At 38.3% G+C, this 18932-nt stretch overlaps 1 protein-coding gene across 1 annotated transcript; it reads left to right on the top strand.

The window, feature by feature from the left end:
- Nucleotides 1-3375: 3375 nt before the first annotated feature.
- LOC308341718 (cytochrome c oxidase subunit 6B1-like) lies at nucleotides 3376-15850 on the top strand (the record flags this gene model as incomplete). Its single annotated transcript, XM_080801713.1, has 2 exons — nucleotides 3376-3405; nucleotides 15515-15850. The coding sequence occupies 2 exons, from the start codon at nucleotides 3376-3378 to the stop codon at nucleotides 15782-15784; spliced, it is 300 nt and encodes a 99-aa protein (XP_080657839.1). The 3' UTR covers nucleotides 15785-15850.
- Between the last annotated feature and the right edge of the window lie 3082 nt (nucleotides 15851-18932).

The raw sequence follows: 18932 nt of genomic DNA, 5'->3' as shown, positions 1-18932 counted from the left end.
TTTAAAGTTGGTTACCTTGAAAGAATATGTATAGTATATTTTGCTTACTAACAAATTGGAATATCAAACTTAATTAAAAGAAGACTTGTGCTTAGAATTTAAGATAAAAGACAAGGTGGCAAATACTTTTTGAAATTTGTTTTAATTATTATTGCACTTCTGGTGTCGAATTTCTGATCTTTTTTTATTAAAAGTTTTTTAAAGGATTGTTTTGAATTTAAAGGTCATGAAACTCAACAATGACCTTTCTGTTCCTGCCTTTGCTCACTAAATTATATAATGAATGCTAAATTTTGGTCTGCTGTTTTCTATGATGCATAAGAGTGACTTTAAAACGTCAGTCCCAGCCACTGCTATAATTGATTTTCATGTGAAGAAGAGCTGGGAGTTTAATGTATATTCTGGATGGCAGATGTGTCTGGGTAAAGTGCCGATATATGTTATTATGTATCAAGTTACTGGCATTGAGGACTATACATTCATAATACTGTAGCTGCTATATTTATTTAATTATGTAGAGTCTGACAGTTACTGCACTAAAGGATAATAAGGAGATGAGCAGGATTGGAGGCTGGTGTTAGGACACCCCCCCTTTTTTTTTTCCTAAATAAGATTAAGAACATGAAATAACAAGGTAACAAAGGGTGCTGCCATTTTAGTTTCAATTTAACATTAGGATACTCTGTTTTAGACGTGCGGATTTTTACTTTAGCCGTTTTGCAAAAGGGTACCTCAACCTCCTCAGTACTGGTTTTTGGTATATTTTCACAGAAGTACAGATGCCCTTTATTTTTTAATATATTACCTTTTAACAAATTACTCAGAAAAAAAAAAAAAGTTCTTCTATGGAAATCTACCTGTTTGTAATCTATTAATTTATTTCTCTTCCTAGAAGAGTCTGGAAGGGATTCTAGTAGGAATGTACCAGGTGTTGTGGAAGGCACTTGATAAAGATTCATCTCTACCTTCTAGCATAGGGACTCCTAGCCTTCTAAAGACCCATACTAGTTCTTCAAACTAGATTCTCTGATGACCCACCACTGCCTAATGTTTACTTGTATATTTTGTAGTGAATTTTAGTATGACAGACAGCACGACAGGCTTAGTCATGACAGACTTAAAGGAAATAAAACCTGAGTTGCCATTCAGTAGAAATGGCTGACAGAGGATCTCAGTGTTTAAGGAAGAGGTCAACACTCAGAGTGTCGGTAACAGATCTGAAGTAATTAGATGGATTATAGGCCAGGAATTAGAGACCATTGTTAAAGAGATTTGGTGTTTTCAGAGGCTAACATGAATTTGCCAAGGGTGGTGATTTTTATGAAATCCATCAAGCTAACCACTTGGGTTCAGCTAGAATATTTTGTAGTCTTGTTATTTCAAACTTGATAGAAATATTTTGCCAAAAAGCTTAACTGATAACTCTGTATAATTTTTTTTTAATTTTATTTCTTTGTTTGACAGAGATCAGAAGTAGGCAGAGAGGCAGGTAGAGAGAGAGGGGAAGCAGGCTCCCTCCTGAGCAGAGTCCCCTGCGGGGCTCCATCCCAGGACCCTGGGACCATGACCCTAGCCGAAGGCAGAGGCTTTAATCTGCTGAGCCACCCAGGCGCAACTATAATTTTTAATCGGTATCATTAAACCTGAGTTAAATATTTGGTTAAGTCATCTCTTAGATGTTCTCCTATTGAGTATTTTTAAAAGACAGGTTGCTCCTGTCAGTAACTTGCTACTTAAGTTATCTTTTGTGAGTTATCAGTCAAGCTGCAAAAAGACATCATTGGCTTGGCATCTTTATTTTGCCTTTTTTATCCATACAAAGTTTTAATCCTTTTCATTCTCTTTGAGAATTCATGGATGTCTTAAAGCTTCAATAATAAGAGTTGGGAGACTTTATATATATCAAGTGAGGTCTCCCTGAGTGGCAGTATAACCCTGACTCTAGAGTCTGTCTTTATTTTCCTGTATCCCTCCCATTTGATCATATAAAGCACTTTCATGATTCTATAGGAGTCAAAACAAATAAGCCAAGAATAGATGAGTAAAATCAGTACAGAAATGTGAAAGAGTTTTCTCCAAAAAATGTTTAAAAAATGTTTTCTTTTTGTACTAAGAACATTCTTGATCAGTGACGGTGTTAAAAATGATACCATGATTAGTGAAACCTAAGCTGACTCTCAGGAGGAAAAAAATCTCTTTCCCCCTCTCAATCCCTTTCTCTTTCTATAGATATCTCAAAGGGAAAAAATATTTTTTGACTTTTTCCTACTTTTAAAAATGGTACATTTCAGTTTATGACCTTTTTTAAACTAATGTATCATGGTCAAGGCTTGTGCTAATACTATCTACTGCTAGTTGAATTTTATTTTTCTTTACCCAGCAAAGATAGTACTCTAGATTTTTACAGTGTTCATTAAACCTCAAGAATCTAATGTTCTTAAAGTATGAAAACTAAAGATTTTAATTTGAATTAAAAATAGAAAGATAATAAATTTAATATGGAAGGTTGAGATTTACCAGTAAGAAGCTCACAAAATTAAGATTCTGTTAATTGATCTGTCCAGCCATTGGTCTCCCTTCCTTTTTGAAATTAATGTCTGAAGTAACCAAAACCTAATGTATCTATGTTAGGGTCTCAGTAAAGCAAAGATGTTCTTCAGGGTAGAGCTGAATTAAATTTTTAAATCATTTTTTAAAGCAAGGCGGTTTTTAGAAAGTGCCTTTTCAGAAGATGGTGCTGTAGATTTTTATTTTTCAAATAGCATGAGACTAAAAATTTAAAAGAAATTATTTTAGAACTCCAAGAGTGTGACAGTTTCATATAAATAATGTTATTTGTTGTCCTGAATCTGGTCCAAGGGAACCAAGTAAAGGTTTTATTCAGTAAAGCATCTAGGTAAATGCTCACCAAATGAATTTTGTAGGTTTGAAAAATAATTTTTTTAACAGAATTAACCCTTTCAGTTCTCAGCTTTGTTGAAGGTAACCTGTAAGGCACATAAAACAGCAAATCTGCTAAACTTTTAACAAGAGTATAAGTATGATAGCAAGTGCCCAAAGGGAAAGGTAACTTGCCAGGGAATTATATGTCATAGGCTACCTTTCTTTTTTCTTTATCTTTTTTTTCTTTTCTTTTCTTTTTTTTTTTTCCAGCATAAATTGACCCTTCTGTAAATATCTATTGGTATCCTTTTCTAATTAATATTTATTAAAGACTGCTTATATATAAAAGGAGAGCCAAATCATCATGGAAATTAGTGTAAGAGAAAAAATAAAGTGATTTTTATCTCTATCTTTAGGGAAATTCTCTTTTTTAGACACCAAGAAATATTTTAAGTGATTGTCTCTTTTTCTACCGGGGGTGGGGGGGAGACTATGAAAAATGATGACAGTGCATCTAAAAGGGTATGGTCAGTTAATTAGAAATGCAACATGCAAAATTGGGCCTTGGAGGAAATAAGCAATATGAAGGGTAATAGCAGAACCATTCATACTTAATAGAAATGTAGCAATCTACCAGAAAGCAGTTTTCCCCTGGACTGTTTACTCCACTAGTACTAGTAAACAGCAGTAAATGATCACCTAACCAGTTCTTTTTGTGAATTTGGTGAGCATTTCTCCAGAAAAGAATAGACTAAAAACAAAAAACACCACACCTCAGTTACCTTGTATGCTGCATTATGTAATAATGATAGTAAAATTATATCGATTGTTTGGAGTGTACTGTGTCTGTTTGCAAATATACGTGCACATTAAACTTTTTCATTTTTTATAATGTCTTAATAGCAATTATGAGTTTATTTTTAATATTAATTTTTCTATTGTGATGTTTATATTTATTGGCAATTTGTGTGCAACTTTTATATTTTGCTTAGATGTTGGTTTTAAGGTATTTTATTTTTATAGATATTTCTAGCTTTTCCTCTTTCTTTTGTAATATTAGCAAAGATTAAGATGGATGTTAATATACCAACCAAACTACTAATTCCATAAAGTCTAGAGTTTGGATTTTTACCAATAAACCATTAACACTATTTTTTAACTTAGAATATTTAGTGTTGTTTATATAGTGGGCATTAAAGACAGTCTTTAGACAGATTTCTAAATGTGGAGGGGAGATGGGGCTTTTCTATAAGTTAGATTTCTTTCCCTTAAGTAGCAAACTAACACTAACAGATTGGATTTATTTTACCTGATCTGCAGTTTTGGGCCAGCTTGTCAAATAAATGATTGTTACATTTCTTTTTTTAATTTGAACTACATTGAAGCTGTTTGAATAGTCACATCATCTGGCATTAGGATTATGATTTTTTTATTTTGTTTTGTTTTGTTTTTTTTAAGATTTTATTTATTTATTTGACAGAGATCACAAGTAGGCAGAGAGGCAGGCAGAGAGAGAGGGGGGAAGCAGGCTCCCCGCCAAGCAGGGAGCCCGATGCGGGGCTCGATCCCAGGACCCCGAGACCATGACCTGAGCTGAAGGCAGAGGCTTTAACCCACTGAGCCACCCAGGCGCCCCAGGATTATGATTTTTTTATAGGCCTGGGAAACAAGTAACAATTGATTCCAGAAGGCATTGATAATTGACTTTGAAATGAGATTTCCTCCCCACACCCATAGTTCTATTAAATGAAAGATTTGCTACCCCGATCATTTCCATAGCATAAAAGTTGATTCAGCCCTGAGCATCAGTGAAGAAACAGAGTCGAAGTGGCTAGGTAGAAAAGCAGATAGACTGAGTAATATAGTATTTCAGTTAATTAAAAATCTACCTAAGTAATAATTTATGAATGCAAATTAATTTAGAGAACAGTGAAAAGTTTTGATTATAGAATATTAATTTCAAGCAAATATGGTCACTCAAGTTTCATAGTGGATAAGATTATTTGCATTACAATGCACACTAACTTTTTAACAAAGGCACATGAAAAGAGTGAGTTCTCTTAAGTAAAATATTTCCATAGTATTTTTACATTGTGAATTTGCTTGGAAAGCCACTTTTCTTTAATCTCTTAAATTCTTTTTTTTTTTTTAAAGATTTTATTTGTTTATTTGAAAGACAGATTACAAGTAGGCAGAGAAGCAGGCAGAGAGAGAGGAAGGGAAGCAGGCTCCCTGCTGAGCAGAGAGCCTGATGCGGGGCTCGATCCCAGGACCCTGGGATCATGACCTGAGCTGAAGGCAGAGGCTTTAACCCACTGAAACACCCAGGCTCCCCTCTCTTAAATTCTTTTAAGAATTTAAAAGATAAATTTTATCCCATCCTCTGAGTTTTAAATTCTAAATTATTAGGCTCAGTGTATGACATTTTGCTGTACCATGTTCTTTCCACTCGGGGAAATGAGAAAGTTTGAAGTAATTACAATTAACAAAATGTTATTTTATGTTATGTAAAATTTTATAATTTAAAGTGAATCCGCATATGAGTTCCTATAGACATTAGTCATTTTTTCCTGCATTTTTGCCAGTTATAGTATTTTTTTTAAATTATATACTATTCTCAGCTACTTCCTGCACCCCTACATTAAGTATTAATTGAAGACTGGTACTCTGGTTATAGGAATTTGTCACTACTAAATATGTTTCAAGCAGTCAAGATATATTTTTGTTGCAAGTATATGCCACCTCTTGAGGATATTTATTGTGCTTATAACATTAATAGTTTTATTCATTATGTTTCAACATTGTACGAGGTTGACAGGCATGTAATTCTTGTAGCCCGACATTATTAAGGCAGCCTGCAGTGGAAAAAGTAGTCCTTTATTTTTTTTTTTCCCTTCTGAAAATTCACAGGAACCTGACACATGGAGCTTATTTTGCTCTTTTAACTGTTGGCTCCATAAATCAAGGTACCTGGCGTCAGTACTGAATTACCACAGTGAAGTACTTGGTGACATGTTCCTGTTTCTAGTCCACCTCCTAAGAAAGAAATACTTGTGCAGTAAGTAATAGATATCCCTAAAAAGAACTGTCGTGAACAGTCCTGTATGAGTGGAAAACACCTGGGTGTGTTGGTATTAGAACTTCGCTGGTTTTGGTTTTATTATTTCCAAAAATTCACTGTGTTCACATCTCTAATTTGTATGTTTGAAGTTTAACAGGCTGTGGCCAGAGACTAGAGAAGGAGATTACTCTGGTATTTAATGCCTGAAACTTTCCATCCTTATTTACTCCATGCTTTAATTGGAAGAACAAACGAAATTCCTTAGTTTGGCCCTTTAATAATATTTTTAGAACCAAACAAGGAAAAACTCTACCAAATGTTGCAGATGTGACTATCTTTATTCTAAGAACCTATGGGAACAGGAGGTCTTTGTAAAGAAATGGACTGGTGGGACTGTGAGAGGTGGGTAGTGAGGGGATGTGGGAAAGGCTTCTTCGATGGGAGCCTCAGATACTTCACAGCTGTGTCGTATTTGCCTAGTTCTCAAACCACGTTGTAGAAGAGGGACTTGCTCTGACCCTACAGAAGGGACCTGAAGAGAGTTCGCTGTAACCTAAATATATTTTCTGCTGTTGTCCCAGACCTAAAGCTGCATCTCTTCTCATTAAGTTAGAGAAGTCTTGGAAGTTGTTTCTGAATTATAACAAAGCAACTAAATGAAATATTTACCCTTAAATAGAGTCATGGCATTGCTACTGACATGGCTTTTCCCTCCAAGCAGGACCTTTCCAGACAAGGTAGACTTTCCTGTAAAGAAAATGTTTCTGGTGAAAGATTTGGGGAAAACAGATACATTGTAATGAAGGGGAAATCTTGCCTTAGTTCAGCCGGATTAATGCATACAATTTGGACCCAGGTTGCTTAACAAGAGGAAGCTTTGGTTTTGGTAGCAACAGACTTGGATCTCCAGTGGTAATTAACTTGCAAATATTTCCATTTCAAAGAAAGGGAGTGTTCTCATATTACGGAGCGTGACCCTGCGATTGTGCATGTTCTCATTTTCTAACTCAAACACCAGGAATAGTAAGCACTGTGAGAAATTTTCTAATAGTTTGTCCCTAAAAGAAGATTCTTAGAATGTTCTCCAGGAGCTTTCTCATTTCTTAGCCCAGGGTGCAACCCCTTTCTCCTCTTTAAAAAAAAAGAAGAAAAGAAAAAGGATTTAAAGGTCATTTATACAGAATTCCACTAAAAATAATAGTCTTTAAAATATTTGGGGGAGGAGGATCACACACAAGTTATAGTTTAATTGAGAGACTATCTGAGCACTATTTTCATGTTTGGGTTCCAGTTTTTCCTTTAAACATACCCTTCTTTAATTTGCTTGAGTGCCATCATTCTGTTTTGTGATATAATCGATGTTTTTGCCATTTATGAATTGTGCATTTCTTCTCTCCCCACCCTGACCCATCTTCTTTCTCTCTCTCTCAAAAATAAAAGGGAGGGATAAAGCAAAAAAGAAATACAGTGAGAATCGTTAAAACGTAACTTTAGTTCGCAGATGGAAAGAAACCCTAACTGTTCAGTAAAAATTAAGATTGAAAGTGTTAATGGCACAGATATTATCTGTAGCTGTAAAATTTTTTACTAACTAGACAGGGATAAAGTGAACAGGATATATATTAGAAATATATTAAAGTGATAAATTATTCTTGAAAGTAATATTTCAGCCTTCTGTAACAGAGATCCCCATATTCTTAAGGCAAATTAATGTAGCTTCTGGTTTTAATGAATCAGACCGATTTAACTTTTAAATGTTTGGGATTTTTATTCTGACACATCTTCTTAAATATATAAAAATTATATTGGATGAACACTTGACTGTTCCTTTCTCCTAATTTACATATTGATATATTCAGACTTCAGTTACATAGATGTATCTCTCATATGCCTCTTAGTGTGTTGCACAGTTCTATATAAAAAACTTTTTAACTCAACGCAATTCCTAGTCAAACCTGAGCTATATAGGAGAAAGTATAAGGTGTTTTGGAATGCAGGAACTTTTTAAAAGACCACAACTGGGAAAAGACTATTGGAAAATGTGTTGCCTTTGAGAGTAGAGAGGGCTCTAAACATGAGCCAGAGACTTGGGAGTTTAGTCAGAGCTCTGCCACTAATTTGCTCAGTCCTTAGGCAATTTCCTCCATCTCTCCAGGTCTAGTTTCTCCTTGTAAAACGGTAGTGATAATGCCTGCCCTCACCTACCTCACAAAGTTGTAAGAATTGGCTGATGTTTGTGACAGTGCTTGCTTGAGTTCTCCAAAGGAAGAGTTTTCAGAAGTTCAAGATCATAGAAGAGTACTGTACAAGCGGCTCATTTCCGGTTTGCCTCTATGAAAGTATCTTCAATAACCACGGATCATTTTATCAAACAGGTATAAGAGAAACTTAGGCCTTATCCTGGTATGATGTGCACTTAAAATGTATACTGTTTATTTCTCCCCTGCCAGATACCCAGGCTGAGTTTTTCTTTATAATAATCCTTGGCAAAAGTGTCACTTCAAAAACCAAACTCCTTGTAGTGGTGCTATGGCAGCTACGATTGTATTTTGAATTAGTGTGGTAAAACCATCAGATAATCAGAAATTAACTTTGCCTTTGCCTTCAGGCATTTTTGCTACATGTTGGCATCAGAGGCTGATGGTGTACAACCAGATAGTCATCCCTTTGTTTCTTGTCAGATTTTTGGTACCTCTTTTTGGAGTAGGGGCTTAGTTTTTAAGAAGGAAAGTGTACTTACTTCATTCATCACTTTGCAGAGTTGAATCTTGCTTTCCAATCACCATGTATCTGTAAAAGTTTTTCTCCATTTTAATTCAGTGATTGGTGCCTGATCCAGTTATCTTTATAGATCATTGGTAGAACCTTCATATTTTGACAGACTTACCCATTTTTCTGGAGGGAAGGGGCTCCTGTTTCTAGGAAGTAACGAAGGGTACATCACCACAGGTTGTGTAAGCAATTCCTTTTTTGCAACAGACAAGCCTGTTTTTTTTGTTTTTCATTTGTTAAGAAAAAAGGATGCATTTTAGGTACACAGGGTATGGATGCATTCAACATTTACTTTTAATCAATAGATGTTGACCTCCTTGTTGCGGCTGTTGGGCTTTTCCCAGCTTATCACTAACATGAATGGTATGTCTTTGTTTTAAAGGGTGATGAGAATTACAGGTACTGAAAGTGAAAAGTTGGGTAGATTCAGGCTTAGAAAATGAGCAAAAAGTCCATCTTGCTGAGTGAGATAGCTAAGAATATTGATAGATCAGGAATACTTTTAATGAAGCAATTTTTGCTGTAATGTGTCACTTAAATGCCTCTCTTCAGTTATGGACCCATAAAAGTATTACTGTATCTTGTGAGTAAAGATCATTCTTGTGGACTAGTATATGGATGCATTCCTAGGCTATAGGAAGCAGTGGGGTGGGTGTGTGTGTGTGTGTGTGTGTGTGTGTGTGTAAACTTTGTTTATAACACTGTGTACTACATAAATTTATATAGAAAAATAATGTGTTTCTTTTGTGTTTGGGGGACTAAAACTGTAATATAACCATTCCAGTGTAATCTGACAACTCACTCAAGAGAACATTTATATTACACACAAATGCATACCCTTAAAGCATTGCTAACTGCTCCCACTTTAGATAATTGCTGCTTTTTTTAAACCCTAAGTAATGGAGGAAGAAATAGCACTCTTTTTAAAGGGGCTTTTCTGAAAAGTAAAATGTAAATATAGGACATGTGGGGAGGGTGGGACCACCTGCAAATGTCCTGCAGATGGACAAATAGCCTTTTAAAATTTTACTTTTTAACCATCTTGACCGTGTGTGCCTATTTGTATTGCAGATGTGAACTATTTTTGGGGGTTGATATCCATATGTTTTAAAACTGAATTATTACATAAAATCAGAGTAACCTCTTTCTCCATCCTCCTTTTCCACACTATTCTTGCCAAATATTTCCGCTGAAACCAAGGTTCAGCATGGTAAAATGATGGACTCTCAAACCTCCTTCCTCATCTTCCCCATCCTGTCTTACACCTGGTCTGGCCTTATATTTTTGTTGGCTTGTTCATAAGTAAGATCAATTTACTGTAGTAATATAAAGACTGCAGAATCTCAAAATGTTTATAAGCCTTTCTTTGTTAATGTTTGGTTGCATAGTAACATCAATTAAAACAGTGGGGTCTGAGTTTGTAATACGCTGTGTGACCAGAGAAGACCTTGAATGATAGGAACCTTGACTGCCACGTTTTATTAAGAGGAAGGTGGAGGTCGGAGCAAACTACGATATGTATGGAATCCATGTGTAATTAGAAACACCAAATGCCGAATTCTATCACTGTGTACTTGGGGGCCAGGCTTTGGATTTGGTTGTCATTTTAATTCCTTGAAGACTATATGTAATTAGGATGGGCAGAAGGCAAATAAAGTTTTTAAACAAAAGTGCTTTTTTCAGTAATTAAAGTTTGGTAGCAAATTTTCTACTTTCAGTTAAGTTACCTTCCCCCAAGAAATTACTACAAAATACTTAGGGTTGAGATTGAGAAGCTTGAAGATGCTTTTTAAGCAGTTCAGTCACTTATAATATTTTATGTTAAGGAAATTGTCATAATTCTTCCTGAGCCAAACTGTCACTAAAATGTCCTGTGACAGAACCAGTCCTCTTTTTTCTGCCATTATGCATATTGGAAGGGTTCTGTGTTGTATTTGTTTTTAATCCTTAATTTTAAAAAAAATAATGGTTTTAGTGTTGCTTAGCTTCAGTTGGAAGTGTAAATTTCACTAATAATTGCAATAAAAAGAAAAGCTTTGCTCCAGACTTTGTATTCTGTGGTCATCATTACAGCTCTTCTGGCTCAGGTACAGGGAGCCAGTGGGTGCGGGGTAAAGGGTCATAAAGTCCTGGCTTCAAACCCTGATTGCATGACACTCTGGACAAGTTCCTTGATGCTTCTAAGCCTCAGTTTCCTCTATTAAAAGAAGATAATAGTAAGGCTGTTGGGACATTAAACAAGATCATCCCTTTGAGGATGTGCTCCTTCCCTGGAGGTAGCTCACTACTTAGGAAGTAGTGAGCTACCCTTGATCCTCAGGTTCATGGGTTCGAGCCCCACATTGGGCACAGAGCTTTAAAGAAAAAAGAAGAAAATCTTGTCCCTTCGTAATTTCCACTAAGCCTATTGATGTCTTCCAGAACATCCCTTCCTGCTAACATGTATTCCCCACCCAGTCTTCTCCCAGCTACGTGTCCCCAGACTCTAACCCTAACAGTACAGATTGTGATCTTGTTACCAACACTAAACAAAATCAGCTTACTAACAAATGCTGTTGGGTGGTGGTGGTTTTTTAAATATATGTGTCAGTTGATAAGTTTGACAATTGAAGAGAATCACCCTAATGTCAGTCTTGGCCTACTAACTACACTGGTATAGAAAAATTCCAGGGGCGCCTGGGTAGCTCAGTGGGTTAAAGCCTCTGCCTTCGGCTCAGGTCATGATCCCAGGGTTCTGGGATAGAGCTCCACATTGGGCTCTTTGCTCAGCAGGGAGCCTGCTTCCCTTTTTCTCTCTCTCTGCCTGCCTCTCTGCGTACTTGTGATCTCTGCCAAATAAATAAAATCTTAAAAAAAAAATCCAAAAACAGTAATTATACCCAAGTACATACAGTTAAATGGGGAAAATACATATAACAATGACTCTGAGGCCATGCTCTGAAAAATCACAGAGGCTGTCATGTAACATAGGTGAGTGTAGAATAGCAGCAGCATTAATCAAGGCACACCCCAATCAGCCTACTCCTCTGATTGATTAGGAAGACATGAACAGAACAGAACAAATCAATTACATTGTAGCTCACCTGCTTGAAGCTTTCTTCATAGAAAAGGGTGCTCAGAGCACTACACCTAAGTGCAGAAATAAAGTGGCAGTCCAAAGTAAAATCCCAGGGTGGTTTTGCTTTTTTTGGAGGGGGCGACCATACCTCTTGAACTCGTGGTTTCCGTCAGGATCGTTCTGTGTTTCTGATCATTTGACAGATTCTTCATGGCTGCTGACATTTGCATACCTTGCAGATGCTTTTAGAAAATTAATTAGGTTCATCTGTCAATACCAGGAAAGGTCGTGATCATTTGTACAATATTTGCTAGATGTTTTTCTCATAAAGAGGACTGAAAATCTTTAGCCTTATCTGTAGGACAAAGATGATTGTTTTTCTATCTTTCATCACTTTTGTTGCTTGTACAATTTTCACAGTTTCTAAAATCTTTGTGATGCCTTTATACAGCAGCACTTCTCTCATACTTGTCTCTATTAAAATATTTTCTGATAAGACTAATGCTTGGGTTCAAAATGTGTTTATAATTATAAACAAAACAGACGCTTTAGAGGTATAGGATTATGAAGCCTAATATGACATCTGATTCTCATCTGAAACAAAACTGTTAACAGACTTTTTTGCTAAGTGATTTAGAAATAGCCTGAAAGTACTTGAAACTTATAAATGTACAGTATTACTGTCTTTAATCTTGCTAAATGGAATTTTCACATTATCTTGCAAAAACCAATACCAAAACAAAAGATAGGAGTAGTTTTTGTTTGGGGGTCAATTTTTTTGGTACCCCAGGTAGGACCATAGGAATAGTTTTGATGCTGCCCCAGACAGGATTTCAGTAACCACTGTCAGTCAGACATAATGCAAAATATTCTTCGTATTTTATGGAAATGTAATATTAAAAGTTTGTTTAACCATCTTTATATATTTTGTGAGTTGAATTTTTCTAATTTATTTTTGTACTTTCATAAAGATTTTAGATTATAAAAGTTAAGATTATAAAGGATTATAAAAGGGTGGTATCCCTTTGAATAGTATCTTTAAAAATCTAGTAAGAGGTGCTATCTAAACCTTTAATACAAAAGTATGACTAGTGTCTATGTTAAGGCCGTTTAGTTTGATTAATTTAAAAATCTGCATAAAAGGGTGCCTGGGTGGCTCAGTGGGTTAAGCCTCTGCCTTCGGCCCAGGTCATGATCTCAGGGTTCTGGGATCGAGTCCCGCTTCGGGCTCTCTGCTCAGCGGGGAGGCTGCTTCCCCTTCTCTCTCTGCCTGTCTCTCTGCCTACTTGTGATCTCTCTCTCTGTGTCAAATAAATAAATAAAGTCTTTTTTAAAAATCTGCATAAAAGCATAGCATTTTACTTTGAATATGGCAAGCTACTTTCCGTTCATTTTAACTGAGAGATTTTTCTTTCTTATGCAAGAAGAGTGGGCTCTGAAGATAGAAAGAGAAAACCAGGTGGGGAAATAAAAATTGTTAGGACTTCCAGGGCAAATGTAACGGGAGCAGCAGCCATTTCCGACTACCGTGCTATGCAAAACAAATGAACCTCACCTAAGACTCCTCCCTGGCAATCTCAAGACAAGTACAAGACCAGGTGAAAATAAACTGGAAAAAAGCCTACAGTCAAGCAGTTACCTTTGGAGTAACACACAAACAAAGAAAAAAATGCCTAAAGTGAGAGAAGCCAAGTATTTCCACTCACCATGTGATCAAAAAAAAAAAAAAGTAGGAAAAGGTAGGAGGTGCCTGACTCAGTCTGTAGAGCATGCAAGCCTTACATTGATTTAAGCCTTATATTGGGCATAAAGCTTACATTTAAAAAAAAAAAAAAGTCATTTACTCAGATAAGGATACCCAACTCTGCTGTCAAACAACTCTTATATAAAACCTCAAGATCTTCCACCAGACTTTGGAGGAGGGTTACTTAATTATACATAGCCAAAGCCAGTCCCAATTTAAAGCAAAACTCTTCTAATGTAACACCAAGTTGTTGTTGCTTGAAAAACATTTTCACTGGGTGCCTGGGTGGCTCAGACAATTAAGCATCTGCCTTCGGCTCAAGGTCATGATCCCAGGATCCCTACTCAACGGGAAACCTGCTTCTCCCTCTCCCTCTGCCTCCCCCTGCTTGTGCTCTCTCTCTCTCTCTGTCAAATAAATAAAATATTTTTTAAAAAATTTTTAAGGTTAAAAAAAAAAAAACATTTTCACAAGCACAGCACTTCTAAAACAGCAATTTTCAGAGGGAAGGCCAAAATTTGATTCACTAGCAAACCTCAACTTCAGTCTTTGCTTTCCTCTGCCAGGCAGGTTAGTAAGCTGTTTAGGACTTAACTTTGGGGCGCCTGGGTGGCTCAGTGGGTTAAAGCCTCTGCCTTCGGCTCGGGTCGTGATCCCAGGGTCCTGGGATTGAGTCCCGCATCGGGCTCTCTGCTCCGCGGGGAGCCTGCTTCCTCCTCTCTCTCTCTGCCTACTTGCGATCTCTGTCAATTAAATAAATAAAATCTTTAAAAAGAAAAAAAAAAAAGGACTTAACTTTGATTATCTACATAAGACAACAAAGAAGAATAAAAAGAAAAAGAAGAAGAAGAAACAGGGAAAAAAGTCTTCAAATTTGTACTTTTGTTTTTCCACTTAAGAAGGAAGAAATGTTGAAATAGAACAGCTTTTAAGATGTTCAGTTTGGAGGGGCACCTGGGTGGCTCAGTGGGTTAAGCATCTGTCTCCGGCTCCGGTCATGATCTCAGTGTCCTGGGATCGAGCCCTGCACCGGGCTTTCTGCTTGGCGAGGAGCCTGCTCCCCTCTCCGCCTTCTGCCTGCCTCTCTGCCTGCCTCTCTGCCTGCTTGTGATCTCTCTCTCTGTCAAATAAATAAATAGAATCTTTAAAAAAAAAAAAAAAGATGTTCAGTTTGGTATTTCTGCATATTGGAAATAACGAATATTTTTGCATGCTACTAAATAGGAAAGGATGAACGAAATTGTTCATCCTGTTAATTGTCTTTACACCCATTTTCCTGTTAGATTTAAAAAGAAAACAACCTCAAGTCAACACCAAAATGGGAATTGCTATTTTGTTAGAGATTAGCCCCTTGCAAGAAAAAATAGGAAAAGATAATTTATGTGAAGTCTCTCCAGAAAAAAGGAAGTTAACAATCATGGAGAGATTATAGTCTGGTAATCAGTTAGTTTATGTCTGCAATGGTCAAGCAGCAAAGTAGCAAACCTCATTAGGAAATTCTTAGGCAAGAGTACTAAATTATACTGTATTTGCCTCTGGGGATTGGAATTGCATTCTACAGAAAGATACTTAGGCTTCAGAAGACAACACACAGGGATGCCTGGGTGGCTCAGTTGGTTAAGCTTCTGCCTTTGGCTCAAGTCATGATCTCAGGGTCCTGTCATCCAGTCCTGTTTTGGGCTACTTGCTCAGTGGGGAGCCTGCTTCTCCCTCTGCCTGCTGCTCCTCCCCCTGCTTGTGTGCTCTCTCTCTGACAAATAAATAAAATCTTAAAGAAAAAAAAAAAAGACAACACACAAAGTTGGCTGAGCAAAATACAGCTCCAGGAGAAGCAATATAGTTATCCTCAGTAGCTAGATGTGGGGTACCTTATTAAGGTATTATTTTTCACATTAGAGTAAGATCAGCTGACCAGCTAACAGAATACTTTGAAACATTGTTCTAGTCTTTGCTGAGGGTCACATTGAGCTGCGAGGTGCTGCTGTGGTGTGTTTAGAGTCAGCACCATGCAGAAGACATCAAGACCAAAATCAAGAACTACCAGACTGCCCCTTTTGACAGCCGCTTCCCCAACCAGAACCAGACCAGGAACTGCTGGCAGAACTATCTGGACTTCCACCGCTGTGCGAAGGCAATGACTGCTAAAGGGGGCGATATCTCCATGTGCGAATGGTACCGGTGTGTGTACAAGTCCCTCTGCCCCATATCCTGGGTGTCGGCCTGGGACGACCACCGGGCAGAAGGCACATTTCCTGGGAAGATCTGAACTGGCTCTGCCCACCTCTCCTCTGTCCTCCTTCCTTCTCCCAGGGCGGTGAAGGGGGACCTGGATGCATGGTGATCCCCACCCTGGGATTCTGAATCATGGCCTAAATAATAATAAATACTCGTTGGAAAAGTGTAAGACTGCATATGTGTAAAAGAGCCAGGTGATCGGGCATGAAGCTGTGGTGGGAATTAATACCTTGATCATTAAGAGGGGCTTCAGGCTGATTTTTTTTTTCTGTTTTGTTTTGTTTCATGTTATTAAACTGACCACCTTATCTATACCAGACACTAGAGTGAGCGAGAGGATAGTCTCAAGCCCCTGGATGTGCTGAAATTTATCTGTATGTTCCCCTTTATTTACACAATTTCAAAAAACTTTCCTTGTATAATTTTTGAACCACACGAAAATAGTATAATAAAAATTCACCTAGCTTGGATGGTTACCAACAACAACAACAAAAAAAGAAACATGTTCTGATTGAATAGAAGTTGTACTTCTCTGAGTATCTGAATCATTGGAATTCACTCAATTAGGTAATCTCTGACACTTACAGGGAGGAGAAAATTGAGAACAGAGAAGATACATATTATCATACTTCACAGATTTTGGGAGAAAATGGCTTGTTGTTGCCAAAGCACTCCATGTCTCCTGTGGCTAAATCTCAATCACTTAAAAAAAAAAAAAAAAAGTTATGAGTTCTCATTCTCTTTCATGTTTTTTTTTCTTCACATTTTTTCACATTTTAAGAAATGTCTTGCTTCACTGTCTATATTTCTAGGATCCTTTAAAACCGATGAGAATGCTGAGTGGATACTTAGGTTCTTTAACTCTGAAGACAAAAAGAGCAGCCAACTGAAGAATACCACAACTAGACACGTGCCGTCAAGATCATTATCTTCCTCTGTATAATGTTCAAGCAATATGTGGCTGCTTTAGCTATGAGCACCATTCCCAGGATAATGTATACTTTAAACAGAAAAATGATGTATATTTCTGGGGCAAACAGAGTAACCCACTGCATGAATATTGTGCATATGTCCTGTTGGAGGATCCCTTTGAGCATATGGGGCTCTTTTTATATAAGTCCGCATTTGACCAGATGTCACCACGATCACAAAAGACAGAGCTAAAGCCGCCCACAAGTTTTTGTTAAAAATACATTTCCTATTCCATTTCCATAAATACACAAGTCCACCAATAAGAGCCAAAAATATCCCCAGCTTGAAGGGGTCGTGGTAATCTGTAGGGTGTCTGATGCTGATGGTGGTCTCTCTTCTCTCAGTTCTCTCAGCTACCCATCCAGCCATGTTCTCAGCTGTGATAGCCCTTCCCTCCTAATGGTCAAGGTCATCTGATATAAATTTCCTCTTAGCAGAAAAGTGAAGGACACTTGGAACTGACATCAACTGATGTATCTGAAAGGCCTCGGGGCTTTCATAGTAATCCATCATCACAAAAAATACCTTGTTGTTGAATGCACTGGAATGCTGCCAGGAATTTGTCAAGATCTGAAATTTTTCAGCCGCACTTTTGCATATTTTTAAAAGATTTTATTTGAGCGAGCGAGCGAGAGAAAGCACAGAGGGAGAGGGAGAGGGAGAAGCAGACTCCCCACTAAGCAGAGAGGCCAAGGTGGGGCTCCATCCCAGGACCACGAGATCATGACCCTGAAGGCAGAGGCTTAACCCACTGAGCTACTCAGGCATCCCGGCATTTTTGCATATAACACATGATCTAAACTTCTTCAGTGGTAAACATCACAATAACAGAGACGTTTCTTGGTGTTTCTATTACAAAAATGATAGAACATGGCATCACTACTAGTTCTTATCACTCTGGTTTTCTTGGTCCAATCCATCAGCTGCCTGATGTTTTCTTCTAATATCTTCTTCCCCTGGCTAGGACGTGCAGGAACATCATGAGTGGTGAACACCAAGCCCACCACCATAGCCACAGATATATGCCAAAGCACCACCATTCTGCCATATTTATTTACTGCTCTGTTATAAAATGTTTCAGGGGCGCCTGGGTGGCTCAGTGGGTTAGACCTCTGCCTTCCGCTGGGGTCATGACCCCGGGGTCCTTGGATCCCGCCCCATATCAGACTCCCTGCTCAGCGGGGAGCCTGCTTCCCCCGCTCTCTCTGCCTACTTGTGATCTCTGTCAAATAAATAAAATCTTTAAAAAAAATGTTTCAAAACATAAACTAAAATTTCTTCATTTCTTCCAGCAATTCATTTGTCCAATAACTTTTTTTTCTGTCTTCCTTAGTCCTCGTTAAAGAGTAACGTCACAAAATCCCATGCATGTCTGCTTTGTGAGCCCTATATTTGAATTTAGAAAATATTAGGGGGGGGGGCATCAGTGATCAAGAAGTGTGGGAAATGTTCTAGCCTCAGTCTTGCTGGAGCGTTTCGGACTTGGACTTTAAGCTGCCTGCTGGGCAGCACCTGGATCCACCACAAGCACCTCAAACTTCTCAAAATTCAACCTCATCTTCCCCTTGCCTACCAAGCCCCTTGGTTGTCTGCCTCTTTCGTCTGTGGAAGATCACACTGTTAGGGTCCATGATCAAAGAAACGAGACTGGGGCGCCTGGGTGGCTCAGTGGGTTAAGCTGCTGCCTTCGGCTCAGGTCATGATCTCAGGGTCCTGGGATCAAGTCCCGCATCGGGCTCTCTGCTCAGCAGGGAGCCTGCTTCCCTCTCTCTCTGCCTGCCTCTCTGTCTACTTGTAATCTCTGTCTGTCAAATAAATAAATAAAATCTTTAAAAAAAAAAAAAAAGAAACGAGACTGATGCAAAGCGAAAGTCAAGCAAAGCTTTATTTCGTGCCAGGCATCAGAAACCAAACCGTCTCTTAGGAAGAGGCTGTTAGGGTCCACGATCAAAGGAACAAGAGGCAACGACGACGACGACCCCGACAAGGCTGCTCCCAACGAGGCCACTCTGGACGAGGCTGCTCCGGATGAGGCCGCTCTGGAGGAGGCCGCTCCACAGACGCCACCGCTCCGGACGAGGCCGCTCTCGGACGAGGCCGCAGGCCCACGAGGCCGCTCCGGGGAACAACGCCGCTCTGGCGAGGCCGCTCCAGCGCGGCTCCGGTTGGCGAGGCTGTTTGGCGAGGCTGTTCCCGACGACTACCCT

This window comes from Martes martes (assembly GCF_963455335.1).
Source record: "Martes martes genome assembly, chromosome: 4".
NCBI lineage: Eukaryota > Metazoa > Chordata > Mammalia > Carnivora > Mustelidae > Martes > Martes martes.
Note: the sequence above shows the minus strand (reverse complement) of the source record. Positions and strands in the feature narration are given on the sequence as shown.